The following is a 15,284-nucleotide window of genomic DNA, read 5'->3' on the forward strand; positions in this document are numbered from 1 at the left end:
GATTTGGGAACTTTGATGGATGAGAACCTTGATGTGACCCAACCCCTGGCTCCTGTGGGACACCTGCTGAGGCTGTCCCCTGTTCTGGGGCACCTGTGTGGCACAGCTTGCCCTGCTCTGGGACAAGCAGGACTGGCTGCAGCTCTGCAGGCTGGAACTTGTGTTTAACAACAAACCCTTGCAGACATCATTTTGGGACCATTTGTAGCTCACTCTTAAAGATGTTTTAAGTTTTTGCTTTGTTTTAAGACTTTTGATCTTCCTCTAAGCTCAGCCTCTTAACGTTTAGAATTTATTGGGATTTGGTTTCAGCTGTGTAAGGCCACTGGTTGCTTTTTGGTCTGGATTTTTGCACTGGGAGCCAGCTGATGGGTCATCCTTTGGGACATTGGGGTATTTGTGCTTATTTTTAGCCTTTAATTGGCAGTGATCTGTACTTGGAGCTGCAGAGTGTCAAGGGCTTTTCTCTTTGTGCTCTCAAGAAGCTTTCCTTTCCCTTTCATCTGGATGCAGCTGTGTTTCCCTTGTGCTCACAGAGTGCAGAGAACATGGGGAAAGCAGCTCCAAGAACCATCCCAAAGGCTGCTGGGGCTCAAGGAGCAGCACCCAGGGCTCAGGGACACCTGAACCCTCTTCCAAGCAGCACCATGGACCTGTCCCTGACCTTCCCCAGCCACTTGCTGCTATTTTTTTCCCTCTTCTTCTCCTCTTTTGTGTTGCCCCGTTTAGCTGTAACCTCTTTGGGCAGGAACACGGTGTGTGTGTTCATATAAAGGGCTGAGAACAATGTGCCCCAGATGGTTTGTACAAGTGTCTTCTCAGCAGCCACAGGGTTTCATTCTACAGGGAAAATATTCTTAAAAATACAACTCTTCAGCATCTTATACTTGCAAATGTGGGCAGGAACTTCCCGAGCCTTGATATTTTGGTCCAAGTCACAGAGACAAGGGGTAGCACTAGAGCTGCAGCTTTTCTTTTTTTAAGGGAAAAAAACCAACTTCCCCCCAACCCCAATTCCCCTTTTTTCACCTTTGCATCTGCAGGGAAAAACTTGTAAATGTGACTGGAGCAGTTCTGACCTGCTTAAAACCAGATGGCAAAGAAAAAGGACCCAATGTTTCAACAAAAGCACTGTGAACTCCCTCTTTGGGAGTCAGGGTGTGTGGGCTTGCCCCATTTTTATGGCACTTCCAGTGCTTCTCAGGTTCTGTTTTGGGGTGCTGAGGCACTTGCCTGCAGTTTGTTTGCCTTGCAGGATCCCTGGCACTGCAGACATGACAGGGCACTGCTTATTTGCTTTAAGACCACAGCTTGCTTTGGAATTTCTTCTGCCAAATTTCAGGACAATTCTTTTTTTTTTTTTTTCCTTTATTTATCCCACTCCCTCCCAAAGAAAGAAACAAGTTTTCTTAGTCTCATCTTGCATCAGATTTGATTCCAGGCCAACAAATCCAGCCTAGAAGGTGCTTTCCTGAGGCTGCTTGCCTCGCTGTGACCTTTTGGGAGAGGATTCCTGTGCAAAATGGGACATTGTGAAATCAGTTTTATACAAGGAATCTGCCCCCCTGGTGCTGCTGCCTGGGGAGGATGGGTCAGGTCTGGGTCCCTGTTGCCTGTCCAAAGGCTGCTGTGTTTTAACAAACACAGGGTTTTTTTTTTGCTCTGGAGCAGTGGGAGTCCTGGGATTTTACCAAAAGTTTCTGTTTCTAATTAGGTTGTTCTCAATTTTAAAGGCCAGTGATCCTTCTATGGCACGGGGTGGAAAACCTGAGCAGTCACTGACACTGCACAGAGGTGGGTCCTGCTTTTGTCCTGAGGTCCAGGGAGCCACTGTGTCTCCTCAGCACTCCTGGGATGAGAAAATCAATTCCCCCCAGCCCTTGGCTCATCCACAGGGGACCTTGGCTCATCCATGGGGGAGGCTGATGGGCAGAGTGTGAGGGAGCATCACTGCCCTGACTCACATGGATTTGGTTTAGGCACTTCCTGCTGCTCAGCTTGGGAAAGGGGGAGTTGCAGCATGGCAGTCCCAGCACGGGGGGCTGGGCTCTGGTCTACTGAGTGTGAATCTGGCCCAGCTGCCTGAAATTGGAGTTTGGGGCTGGGCCCCTCCAGGAGAGCTCCTGAGGCTCCACAGGCAGGACCAGAGCTGCTCCTTGCGTTTGTCTGGGCTGGGAAAGGGCAGCACAGTCTCCCTTGTGCTCACAGGAAACAGGATTGAATTTTTCCCTTCTGCCTCACTTCATTGTCTGAAATTCCCTTGCAGAGCTGGCCCATAACTCTTCAAAGAAAATAATCCCAAGCGCCGGGGCTGGAGCTCCCTGAGCTCTGGCTGGCGGCCGCCTGACTCTGTGCAAACAGTCTGGGCCTGGGATCCCCTGGGACTGAGCATAAAGCTCTGATTGAGAAGGAAAACAGGTTATGGAGCTGCAGCAGGGCTGTGCATCACCAGCTGCTCCCCTTGTGGCTGGGAAAGCAGCTCCCTGAATGCCGAGGTGTGAGCTGCCTGCTCTGGGAGGAGGCTGTGAGGGAACGGTTTGGTGTCCTGAGGCGGTGGGACAGGCATGAGGCGGCGGGACAGGCATGAGGAGGCGGTGGGACAGGCATGAGGAGGCGGGACAGGCACGAGGCGGTGGGACAGGCACGAGGCGGCGGGACAGGCATGAGGCGGCGGGACAGGCATGAGGAGGCGGGACAGGCATGAAGAGGCGGGACAGGCATGAGGAGATGGGACAGGCATGAGGCGGTGGGACAGGCACGAGGCGGTGGGACAGGCACGAGGCGGTGGGACAGGCACGAGGCGGCGGGACAGGCATGAGGAGGTGGGACAGGCATGAGGAGGTGGGACAGGCATGAGGAGGTGGGACAGGCATGAAGAGGTGGGACAGGCATGAAGAGGTGGGACAGGCATGAGGCGGCGGGACAGGCATGAAGAGGTGGGACAGGCATGAAGAGGTGGGACAGGCACGAGGCGGTGGGACAGGCACGAGGAGATGGGACAGGCACGAGGAGGTGGGACAGGCATGAGGAGCTCGCCAGGGCAGCCCCAAGTGCTGAACCCGGAGCGGAAACCATCGGGGCAGTGAAGAATGAGCAGGATGTCACGTGTGGGCCCGGCGTGCTCGGGGCTGGGGCAGAACAAAGCTCAGGGAAGCCCTGCTCCTGCCGCTCCCAGCGCGCTTCCTGCTGGCACGGACACGCTCTGGGGGAAGGGAGCAGCAGGGCAGCAGCCAGCACGGGGCTGCCCAGCTCTGGGAGGCATGGAGGGCTCCCCGTGCCTCAGTTTCCCTCGTGCAGCAGGGTGGTGTCCGTTGTTGGTGTGTTGTGGCCTCAGACAGCCAGGCTGCTGTGCTCTAGGGATGCTCCAGGGGTGGTGGATGGGGGCGGGATGGGGTTCCCATGGTGTGTGAAAGCTTTATTCTCCTGTACTTGAGCAGGCAGGTCCCACAAGTGGCACCCCAGCACTCTGCGCCCTTGGAGCAGCTCTGGTCCCTCCTGGGGAGCAGTGGCAGTGTGCCAGGGTGCTGAGGAGAGGGAGGATTTGGTGTCAGCCCCCCTCAGGGGCTGTCCTGCCCCTGGACCCTTACACAGCCAGTCCTTCCTCCTGCTGAGCTTCTGCCTTTGGTGTCTTTTTTCCCTGGGTTGTTCTTAGAGCTCCCACATTTCCCTCTGTGTACCACTGAGCATGAGAAGCCTTTTTTTTTTTTTTTTTTTTTTTTTTTTTTTAATAGCTATTGAGAGCCAATAAAAAGTTTTACGGGGTTTGGCCAAGCCTCAGAGCTCGCAGTGTGTTCATTTCCTGGAGCTGGAGGGGGGTTTGCTTGGATAACCCAGGGGGTCAGCAGGAGTCTGTGCTGGCCCTGGGAGCTCTTGGGAGCTTTCAGTGCTGTCACAGGGCCTGGAGAGGAGCAGAGAGAGGTGGGGAGGGGGCCAGGTGAAGGATGGCAAGGGTCAAGCTGGGAGCAAAACCAGAGCAAGGGAGAAAAGGAGGTGTGGGTCTCTCATGTGCCCAGATCCTGTTTGATCCCCTCTGTCCATGTTTAGTTTCCTGACTGTCTTTTCTGCCTCCTTGTGAGAAGGAACCCAGCCTGACCTCCCCAGTGCAGGGAGGGAGAGCACAGTTCCCTCCTGGGCACCTGGTTCCTCTAGGAGCACAGAGCAGGTCCATGGTTCTTTTCATCCCAGTCTTGTGTCCAGAAGGACTCAAGGCTTTGACTGGGCTGCTGGGTGATGTTGGGCTTGCACAGGGATGTGTGTGGAGCCAGTGCCATGGAATCATGGAATAGTTTGGGTTGGGGGAACCTTTAAAGGTCACCTCATCCAGCCATGAGCAGGGCTGTGCACACAAGGAGGAGCTCCCTGGTTTGGGGGGCTGAGCTGATTGCTGCTTGTGGAGGGGAACCCAGATAACCCCACCAGCAGCATGGGGGCTTTCCAGCAGCCTCACTGGGAGCACACTGGGAGGCAGGCAAGGTGCTGCAGCCTGAGCAAACAAGCTGCCATGAGCATCATTTGCTCTGGCCAGTGTCACAGCCAAGGAGCCTCGCTCCCAGCTTTGCAATGAAAATCAAGGTTGGTTGATAAGAGCAGAGGAGGAGGCACTGGGATGTTATCAGGGTCCTGTTTGCCAAGTGGGTGTTTCCCCAGCCCAGGTGGGCTGTGGTGGGTGCCCTGAGTGTGGCTGTTCCCCAGGAACGGTGTCCTGGGCAGGGCTGCTGGCACAGGATCCTGGCCCCTGCCCCTGGATCCACAGGGACCCTCCCAGCCAGGTGAAATCATCTTCACTCCATGGGCAGCCCCACAATGCTGGGTTCATTGTGTCCCCTGCTCCTGGGGGCTCCCACAGTCCCTGGCTGGTGCCTCTGAATGCTTCCAGGAGCTGCCAGCAGCCCTTCCCCGTGGTGACAGTTCTGTCCCCACGTCACTCCTGGCTGGCTCCGACATGGAGCCACTCATCAACCATTTCACCTCCAGCTGACCAAGCTTTTTAAATTCATTTGTTTATTTAAACCAACATCTCAGGCATGGGGCTCTCTGGGACCTGATGTTTATCCCAGCTTCTGCCACCCCTCAACTGCAGCACTGTCACTGCTGTAGCAATTACCTGTCTTGCAGGGAAGGTGCTGGAGGGACTCTGAGGAACCCAGAGCCCTCTGTTACCCTCAGCCTTCTCACCCTGATTTTGTGCCTCTCTCTTTGCACAGCTGGGACGCCGAGGAGCTGCGCTGGGAGGACCCTGTGTGCAGGATGTTCTCTCCACCAAAGACCTCCCTGTGAGCGGCGATGATGCCAGTCCTGGCAGGACCTTGGGAAGCACTGACATTGCAGTAGCCCAGCAGCCCTGGACGGCCTCTTGCCCCTGGTTCTCCAGCCCCCACCCTCCCAGCGCTCCCCGGGATGCTGTATTAACCAAGAGGAACCCTGCTTGTGTCCTCCTCACCCTTCCATTTTCGGCAGCTCTGGGATTTGTATGGCAGCAGCGTAACCGTGGAGAGGCCGGGGTATCACAAACTTATGGATTTTGATAAGAGAGGAGGGAAAGGGGAGCTGGAGGAAGGTAAAAGAATGTCCAAGACAGGTGGAGGAAGGAGTGGTCATGGAGGCCGGGGTGCTGGAACCAACTCGGGAGTCTTAATGGTGGGTCCCAACTTCCGCGTCGGCAAGAAGATTGGATGCGGCAATTTCGGGGAGCTCCGTCTAGGTGAGAAGGGTGTCCTCATGTCTGTCCTCACTGTACCTCACTGTACCCACTCCTGCCAGCACTGCCCTGGCATCCTCCTCCTGCACCAGCCTGTGGCCATGGGCACAGTGGTGCTGACTGGGCACACGGAGTGGAAGCGTTGCCCCTGTTGTGTTCCTCTTCCTCCATTTGTGTTTGATCTGCCAAGGCCCATGCCAGCCCAAAGGACTCATTGCAGAGGTGTTTCCCATCTCCTCCTGTGCCTGTTGCTCTCTGGGTCTGCTAGGGAGAGCACTGCAGGCTGGATCTGTCTGTTGTAAGCAGTGGTGGCCATGGAGATCTGGGTGTCCCTAAATCCAGGAACACCGAGTGGGGAAGGATTCAGGAGATGCCACTGTGGGCTCACAAATCTCACCCCACTTGGCTCTGGGTGCTGCCCTCTCACTGTGCCTCAGGACAGGGGATGGAGCATGGGAGTCTGAGGGATGTTCACTCTGCTGGAACAAACATCTAGATTTTCCATTTGTGTTTTATCCTGGGTAAATTCTTCAGTTGCTGAAACTGGTTGTTTGAGAGACTCCTGAAATTCTGTGCAGGCCAGAGAAAAGGAGGAATAAAACCCAAGCATCTTCCATAGTCATTTTCCATTTTGAACCAAGTTTATCAGGAAACTCCTCAAGTAAGCTCCTGTTTGGAGAGTGGGGAGGTTGCTCCTCTCCCAGGGCTGGGAATGTCCCTGGAGACTTTCAGCAAGCTGTTAACCCTTTGCTTGGCATCAGGCAGAGCCAGGCACCTCTGTGCCAGCAGCACAGTCTGGATGTCTCCAGGAATGTGTGGGTGGAGTCCCTGCCAGCTTGGTGTGAGTGCTTTGGGAAGGGGTTTGTTCTCTGGGGAGAGGGAGGAGAGGCAGTCCCCAGAGCCTGGCACAGCCACAGCCTTGTTGCTCTGTGATATTTTAAGCAGCGCCTTCTCAAACCGAGCTCTGAACTAAACCTGCTCTGAGCTAAACCTGCCCCGAACATGGGCCTGGGGAGGAGCTGTGGCAGCCCTGGCTGGGGTGAGGTCAGTCCCCCCTCCCTGTGTGGGGAGCTAATGTCAGCTCTGCCCTGTGTGACAGACTGCCTGGTGCCAGGCTCGCCCGTCCCCTCCCCGCACTTCCCTGCTGTGTAATTGCAGAGCTGGGGAAACGCTCTGCTGGAAATGCAGCCCAGCAGTTCCCCTGCTCAGCTGTCTGTCCTGCTGTCATGAGGAGCTCTGAGCCTTCCTCCAGACCCAGGGTTTGTGGAAGGAGAGCTACTGGGGGGTTTTGCTGCACCAGCTGCTCCTTTCAGTTCCCTGGGTGGACCTGGCCACTCCTGCTGCCAGTGCCTCCCAGAGAGCCCTGAGCTGTGCAGGCTCCACCTGTGTCCTTGCACCTCCTTTTCCTTGCTTGCCACTGAGCATTCTGCAGTGGGTCTGTGTTTCTGGGTGAGCTGGATCCTGGCAGGAGGCTGGGGCTGTGTTGCTTTGCTGTTCTCAGTGCTGAGGGGTCACTGTGACCCCCCTGCCTTTTCCTCCCCCTCATTTTCAGTGAGGGGACACGAGTGTGACATGGATCTGAGCAATGTCTGTCAGTCTGGCAGGGAGGTTGCTGCAGGGACCTGGGAGCAGTTGGGCTCAGTTTGCTCCTGGCTGCAGGGACAAGCAGCCAGCTCTCGCTCCAGGGCTCCACAGTGGTCGATTGTCACAGTGAGAGTTTGTCCTTGCCACCAGCAAGAGAAGCTTCCAGTCCCTCCACGTGGCTTTTCAGCTCTGTCACACCCTGCAGTGCCTGGCCATAACATGCCAGAGGCCTGAGCACGGGATCTCATCACCACAGCTATGTGGCTTCTCTCCTAAAATCACATCTCTCTTCCTTAGGTGTGCCTCCAGACTGCATCAGGGCTCAGGAATGCTTTCAGGATTTAGGGATTCCTCCAGCTGCACATGAATGGCAAGGGACCAGAGGGCTCCTGTTGTGAAGTGGTGGCATGAGCAGGGATGTTCCCCAGCTCTTGCTGGGCACTCAGATTTCCCTGGGAATAGAGAATTCACTCCTCAAGGCTTTAGAGGCCAAACTGCAGCTCGGTATTTAAAAGCTCCCAGACCTTCTTTGGCCTTTTTGCTCTCATAACAAAGGCCATGAGATCTTGAAAAAATGTACCTGGAGGTGATCTTCCATCTCCCAGTGGTGGGGAGGGAGGAAGGGGACATTGTCTTCCCCAAAAAGGGACCACTTTGCCTTATTTCTGCACCCCACCAAGGGGCACGTGGTGATCTGTCCTTAGGGTGCCTCAGCCCAGCTGCCCCAGGTAGAGACAGATGTCCACCCATGTAGGAGGTGTCCAAAATCAAGTGATCTGTTTAAAGATAAAATCTAAAAAAAAACAATTGGCATCAGGCATTTGTGGCAAGCCAGAAGGGGAATGACGTGGGCAGGAGTTGTGGCTGCCAGGGCTGTGCATTTGGATCCTGCTTCTCCCTGTCCCTGCTGGCCTTGGCATCCTGGGCAGTGCAGGGACCTGGTGCCAGTCCCAGTCTGGCCCAGGCACAGCCAAATTCCCACGCTGGTGCCCAGACACAGCCAAATTCCCACCCTGGTGCCCAAACACAGCCAAATTCCCACCCTGGTGCCCAAACACAGCCAAATTCCCATCCTGGTGCCCAGACACAGCCAAATTCCCACCCTGGTGCCCAAACACAGCCAAATTCCCATCCTGGTGCCCAGACACAGCCAAATTCCCATCTCAGTGCCCAGGCACAGCCAAATTCTCATCTCAGTGCCCAGGCACAGCCCAATTCCCATTCCAGTGCCCTGGCACAGCCACATTCCCATCTCAGTGCCCTGGCACAGCCAAATCCCCATCCTGGTGCCCAGGCACAGCCACATTCCCATCTCAGTGCCCAGGCACAGCCAAATTCCCGTCTCAGTGCCCAGGCACAGCCAAATTCCCGTCTCAGTGCCCAGGCACAGCCAAATTCCCACCCTGGTGCCCAAACACAGCCAAATTCCCACCCTGGTGCCCAGGCACAGCTACATTCCCATCTCAGTGCCCTGGCACAGCCACATTCCCATCTCAGTGCCCAGGCACAGCCAAATTCCCGTCTCAGTGCCCAGGCACAGCCAAATCCCCATCCTGGTGCCCAGACACAGCCAAATTGCCATCTCAGTGCCCTGGCACAGCCAAATTGCCATCTCAGTGCCCAGGCACAGCCAAATCCCCATCCTGGTGCCCAGGCACAGCCACAAAGGTGCCCACCATGAGTGCAGTGCTGTGCCAAGAGCAAGGGGCAGCCTCAGTGCTCACTTTTCCCCTCACAGCAAGGGGCTGGAGCGTGTCCAGAGACAGGAATGGGGCTGGGGAAAGGTCTGGAGCACCAGGAGAGGCTGAGGGAGATGGGAAGGGGCTCAGCCTGGAGAAAAGGAGGCTCAGGGGGGACCTTGTGGCTCTGCACAGCTCCTGACAGGAGGGGACAGCCCAGGGCTGTGCTCCAGGGAACAGGGACAAGAGGAGAGGGAACGGCCTCAGGCTGGGCCAGGGGAGGTTTAGATTGGAAATGGGGAAAATTTCTTCACTGAGAGGGTTGGGAAGCATTGGAACAGGCTGCCCAGGGTAGGAGTGGAGTCACCACCCACAAAGTGCTCAAAAAGGTGTGAAAGTGGCACTTGGGGACATGGGCTAATGTGAACGTGGTGGTGCTGCTGGCTGATGGTCAGTGGTGATCTGAAAGGTCTTTTCCCACCTTAAAGCTTCTGTGATCCCGGGCTCTGAGCTGCTGGGATGGGACCCAGCTGGGAGCCAGAGCTGAGCCCACTCCTCCTGATGTGCAGGAGCAGGTGCTGGGCTCTGCTGCCAAATCCTGGGCAGGGGCAGCACAGAGAGCCAGCTCCTGCTCTAAACACAGCCTGGCTGCTCCTGCCCTCAGCCTGTTCTGATCCCTGTCTGATCCTGCAGGTGCTGCCAGATGGGTTTGGAGGCACCTCTGGCTGGGCAAAGGCCCCTGCAGTGCAAATATTTGCTTCCTGCCACCCATCTCACCACTTTTCTCTTTTATTTCCTTTCACAAGCACCTTTTGTGCTGCAAGTCCTGCCTGCTCCAGTCCTCCCCGGCACTCCCTGGGCTCTGGCACATTTTGGGTGTCACAGTTGTCCCCTTGTGAGCACTGGGGCAGAGAGGGTGGCTCCAGGAGCTGGAGTGGGGAATTCCCTGGCATGGAAGGATCCTCCCTCCTTGCTCTTTGCTTTTCTTTTCTCTTGTTTTATTAATCTCATGACAGTTCCCAGTCCCCAGTTCTGCTATTTGCACCTTTTTTCATTCAGAAAGGGGAAGCAGAGAGGGGTGATTTGACCAGTCCATACCCTCTCTGCTCACATCTTGTCCATCAGCTGTGTCCAAGCTCCCCTAGGAAGGGCTGAACCAGGGGAATACCAAATTATTTGGACTCATTTTTGGGCTGGGAGAATGCTGCCAGCTCCAGAGCCTTGTTGCTGGTAGCTTTTAGTGCCACCACTGTGTGATGGGGACAGGACAGATGCCACTGCTGGGGATTCTCCTGCCTCCATCCCTGCTGAGTCCCCTTTGCAGTGTGCCTCTGGCAGTTTTCCTGCCATGTTACATTTTTCCCCCTTCAAATCCTGCCTGACCTCAGGGAAAATCCAGCTGTGAGTTCTCTGATCCCACGTTGCTGCCCTGAAGGCAGCAGTAATTGTTTCAGATTGCACTGTAGAGCCCTGTGGAGCCATGCGCAGGTCTGGGGGTGTCCCACCTGCTCCCCAGGAAGTGTCAGTGTGTGATGGGACAAACCCCTGCATCTGCACACGCTGTGTTCACCAGACTTTCCTCTCTCCCTCCCTCCCAAATCCCTTCCTCCCTAATCTCTGTGAAGGGATTTGCTTTATGCAGAAGCAGCAGCAGACAGAGTGGCTTGGCAGAGGTCCCCAGGGGTGGGAGAGGGTCAGGGGGGCAGCAGGATTGAGCCCCTCCTTGGCTGCAGAGCCCATCCCTGGGAGGAGCTGCTCCATTAATATCTCCCATTCATCCCTCTCCCGTAATCCTGGCGCTCAGCAGCTGCCTCTGATGTCACCCAGCCAGGATTTATGGCTGCTTCAGGTGCAGAGCAGCCCTGGGAGCAGATGAAATCTTAGGCCAGGAGGAGCTTGTTCCCTGAGCAAATTGCTTGGAGAAAATCCGAGGAGACAGATGCAGCTCTATCAGATCCCCACATGGCAGCCTTGGGGATCCCTGCTGCCCTTAACCCCCTCCTGCCCGGGCTCCTGCAGGCACAGGGAGCACTCAGAGCTGTTCCTGCACACCTTTAATCTTGGCCTTTGTGGGCTGGGACAGAGACTGTGCTGCTGCTTCCCAGCTGTGTCCCCTTTTCCTGGTCTGGGGGGATGTGGAGGCACCCTGAGCTCAACCTTCCTGTGGTTATGGTGTGCAAAGTGCTGTGCAGGTGTGGAGCCCTCTGAGGGTGCTGTACAGGGTGCTGGGTGCCACAGCTGCTCCTTCACTCCCCTGGGTTCTCCCTGCAGCCTTCACCTCATTTTACAGTCTGGGCTATGCCATGGGTCTGCTCCTTCACTCCCCTGTGCCCTCCCTGCAGCCTTCAGCTCCTCATACACTCTGGGCCATGCCATGGGTCTGCTCCTGGCCTCTCCTGTGCCCTCCCTGCAGCCTTCAGCTCCTTGTACAGACTGGGCTATGCCATGGGTCTGCTCCTTCACTCCCCTGTGCCCTTGGGTGGGCAGGACCATCCCCAGGGATGAGGTTCATTCACACATAGAAGTGTCTGCCATTCCCAGCGTGACCCCAGCCCTGGGGGACAGATTCCCACCTGTCTGTGGTGCCCTCAGAGCACTGCCAGCTGTGCCAGTGCTCCTGGGTGTCTCTCCTCCCTGCCACCCTTTGCAGGGTCCCCCTGGCCATAACTCAGTGTCCCCCAACTCTGGCCATCCCTCCATAGCCCCCTCCCCCTTTGGGAGCACCAAGTCTCAGCCTTGTCCCCTCCCTGCTGCTGCCCCCTCCCACCAGCCTTGGCTCCAGCCCAGGAGCCTCCCCATCCCAGAGGAATCCACACTCCCCACCTGGGGATAATTAGCAGGCATGTTGCAACTCCCCACAGTGGATTCTGCTCCTGCTCGTGCCTTGAGGCTCCTTCAGGTGTTGTGGGAGCTGCAGAACCTGTTCAGAGTGTTTGTGAGCCCAGCTGCCCTCAGGGACAGCGGTGGATGTGTGGTAGGGGTGATGCAGGATCTGCTTTTCATCTCCTTTTTGTGTCTCTCCCCGCAGGGAAGAATCTCTACACAAATGAATACGTAGCTATCAAATTGGTGAGTGGCTGTCAAAGCAGGGAGTTCCTCCGTGGTGGGGTGGGGTGGGGGATGTTCCAGCCATTGGGAAGGAGCTTCTGCCCTTTCTCCCATGGTGTTGGGCTGGGATGTGATGGATGTGGTGGCTGTGCTGGGAATTGATGGGAACCCACATCACTGCAGGTGGGGTGATCTGGGTCTGGGCAGGGAAGAGCTGAGTCTTGCTTCTCCCATCCCTCACCATGACCTGTGCTGTGCTCAGCCAGTGCCAGCAGCACAGAGGGTGGCCCCACTGGTACCTGATCCCATTAATGTTTTCCCTCTCTGGATGAGATGATCTGGCTCCCATATGGGCTGATTTTCTCTCATCATCCCTCGAGGCTTCATCTCCATTTTATACCACTTATTCCCAACCCCAAATGCTCTCAGTCCAGCTCCTGCCAGCATGTGAAAGATGTGTCTGAAACCCAGACCCCCTGAACATCCTGCTTCCTACTTAACTGTTCTCCTTTCTCTCCTCCAAGGAACCCATAAAATCCCGGGCCCCCCAGCTGCACCTGGAGTATCGGTTCTACAAACAGCTCGGCAATGCAGGTACGGGCAGGGCTGGGCTGGGGAGAGAGGCTTCCCCTAAATGTGACTCTGCAACTTCACCCCAGCTGGAGCTCCTGCCCATCTGCTCCACAGGGTTTCACACAGATGCCTTGTCTCATCTTTGATCTCTTTTGATTTAGTTATTTCCCCCCACCACCCCTCAGCGGAGTTAGGGATGCAGATGGAGCTGCTCTGAGCAGAGCCAGGCTGGCTGTGCAGGGACATCCCCCCCTGCAGTGGCATGGCTGTGACAGCCTGGCCCTGCTGCAGCCCTGCACAGCCCCTGCTCTGTCTCTTGCAGAAGGAATTCCTCAGGTTTACTACTTTGGCCCCTGTGGGAAGTACAACGCCATGGTGTTGGAGCTGCTCGGACCCAGCCTGGAAGATCTCTTTGATCTGTGTGATCGAACCTTCACACTCAAAACTGTCCTGATGATTGCCATCCAGCTGGTGAGTGCAGCCCTGCACAGCTCCCCTGCAGCCCTGCACAGCTTCCCTGCAGCCCTGCACTGCTCCTCTGCAGCCCTGCACCTCCCCTGGCTGCCCTGGGGTGTGTGGGCACCATGGGCAGGCAGCACGGGCATCCCATGGGGAATAAGGGGAAGATTCTGGCACAACCCAACCTGGCTCACCTGGTCCCTTCTGAAGGAGAGCTCTCCACCCTTCTCAGCCCCTCTCTGAGCCTTGACAAGCCTCTAAGTGTGCCCAGAGCATCTCAGTGTGCCCAGAGCATCTCGCTGTGTGCCTGTGAGCATGTTCACAGGGGTCTGAGAATGAGGGAAGAGATGAGGATCTGACTCCATGTTTCAGAAGGCTTGATTTATTATTTTATGATATATATTATATTAAAGCTATACTAAAAGAATAGAAGAAAGGATTTTATCAGAAGGCTAGCTAAGAATAACAAAAGAAGGAATGAATAACAAGGGCTTGTGTCTCGGAAAGTCTGAGCCAGCTGACTGTGATTGGCCATTAATTAGAAACAACTCTGTGAGACCAATCACAGATCTACTTGTTGCATTCTACAGCAGATAATCATTGTTTACATTTTGGTTTTGAGGCTTTTCAGCTTTTCAGGAGGAAAAATCCTAAGGAAAGGAGTTTTCACAAAAGATGTCTGTGACATGTGCCCAGGGTGCAGCTGGCCTGGGGCTGTCCCATGGTGGGAAGGAGCTGATGTGCCTATCCTTGGCTGAGGGGAGCAGGGGAGAGGTGCCCAGGGCAGGGGTGTGCAGGACACAGGGTGGGGGCTCTGCCCTGGCACTGACACCTCCTTGTGCCCCAGATCACACGGATGGAGTATGTGCACACCAAAAGCCTGATCTACAGAGATGTGAAGCCAGAGAACTTCCTGGTGGGGCGGCCGGGCAGCAAGCGGCAGCACACCATCCACATCATCGATTTTGGCCTGGCCAAAGAGTACATCGACCCCGAGACCAAAAAACACATCCCCTACCGAGAGCACAAGAGCCTGACAGGGACAGCACGTTACATGAGCATCAACACCCACCTGGGGAAAGGTGTGTGGCACAGGCAGCCAGCCCTGCCTCCTGCTGAGGGAGGGACTGCAGGGCAGGGGTGGCAGAGGTGGGGATGGGCACAAGCTGCCTGTCCTGCTCTTCAGGGTGCTGCAGGGTCTGGGGGCTGAGCAGGGACAGTGGCTGTGGTGGGAACTGACCCTTGTCACTTTGTCCATGCAGAACAAAGCCGCAGGGACGACCTGGAAGCATTAGGGCACATGTTTATGTACTTCCTCCGTGGGAGCCTTCCTTGGCAAGGCCTCAAGGTAACTGCCAGCTCCTGCTGCCCCTGGGCATGGCTTCCTGTGGGTGTGGCTGTGCCCTGGCATGGGGAGGGGGAAGGTTTGGCCCCTGGGGTGTTGGAGGGTTGGCACCCTGCCAGCTCTGAGCTCCACACCAGGCCCTTGCAGTGCTGTGCAGATCTCCCTGTGTCCCCCCAGCTGCTCTCACAGTGGCTGGCCTGGATGCCCTGGGGTTTGTCCTGCATACCTGCCCAGGGAGGGAAGGAGTTACCTGGGAAAGGGGGCCCAAAAAATCACAGATGGTGTGACAGCCCAGGGCAGTGCTGGCCCCTATGCTGACCCCCCTTGTCACCACCAGGCCGACACACTAAAGGAGAGGTACCAGAAGATCGGTGACACCAAAAGAGCCACCCCAGTGGAGGTGCTCTGTGAGAACTTCCCAGGTGAGAGCTGTGCCCTGCCCAGCCCCTGCCCTGAGCCCCCTGTGCTGTCCCCTGAGCCCCCTGTCCCCACAGAGGAGATGGCCACGTACCTGCGCTACGTGCGGCGCCTGGATTTCTTTGAGAAGCCCGACTACGACTACCTGAGGAAGCTCTTCACAGACTTGTTCGAGAGGAACGGTTACGTGTTCGACTACGAATACGACTGGGCAGGGAAACCTCTGGTGAGTGAGAGCCCAGGGCCTGGGGCACAGGGGAGGCACCCCAGGGAGCAGGGACAGCAGCCAGGGAGGAGGTGGCACTCAGCCATCCCTGCCACACACAGCTCCATCCTCCTCACCAGTCACAGCTCCAGGGCTGTGACGCAGGAATAGAGACTCTGAGCTCTTTCACTGCCATAGGTGCATTCCTTGGGCTCACTGCACCCGGATACCAAGCATGGCACTGCTGGGGCAGGGGTAGGGGCAGAGATCAGGCCC

The 15,284-nt window shown here is 56.3% G+C and overlaps 1 protein-coding gene across 2 annotated transcripts in view; it reads left to right on the top strand.

The window, feature by feature from the left end:
• CSNK1G2 (casein kinase 1 gamma 2) overlaps nucleotides 1-15,284 on the top strand; it is a 42,413-nt gene that overhangs the window by 22,479 nt on the left and 4,650 nt on the right. For both annotated transcript variants that reach the window (XM_063160849.1, XM_063160850.1), the window contains 8 exons: nucleotides 5,205-5,701; nucleotides 11,990-12,030; nucleotides 12,534-12,603; nucleotides 12,905-13,053; nucleotides 13,889-14,123; nucleotides 14,304-14,389; nucleotides 14,724-14,808; nucleotides 14,881-15,029. In XM_063160849.1, coding sequence (XP_063016919.1) covers nucleotides 5,515-5,701; nucleotides 11,990-12,030; nucleotides 12,534-12,603; nucleotides 12,905-13,053; nucleotides 13,889-14,123; nucleotides 14,304-14,389; nucleotides 14,724-14,808; nucleotides 14,881-15,029 — 1,002 coding nt within the window. In that variant the 5' untranslated portion in view covers nucleotides 5,205-5,514. Of the gene's footprint in view, nucleotides 1-5,204; nucleotides 5,702-11,989; nucleotides 12,031-12,533; nucleotides 12,604-12,904; nucleotides 13,054-13,888; nucleotides 14,124-14,303; nucleotides 14,390-14,723; nucleotides 14,809-14,880; nucleotides 15,030-15,284 lie in introns of those variants that run through there.

This window comes from Melospiza melodia, chromosome 7, assembly GCF_035770615.1.
Source record: "Melospiza melodia melodia isolate bMelMel2 chromosome 7, bMelMel2.pri, whole genome shotgun sequence".
Lineage (NCBI taxonomy): Eukaryota > Metazoa > Chordata > Aves > Passeriformes > Passerellidae > Melospiza > Melospiza melodia.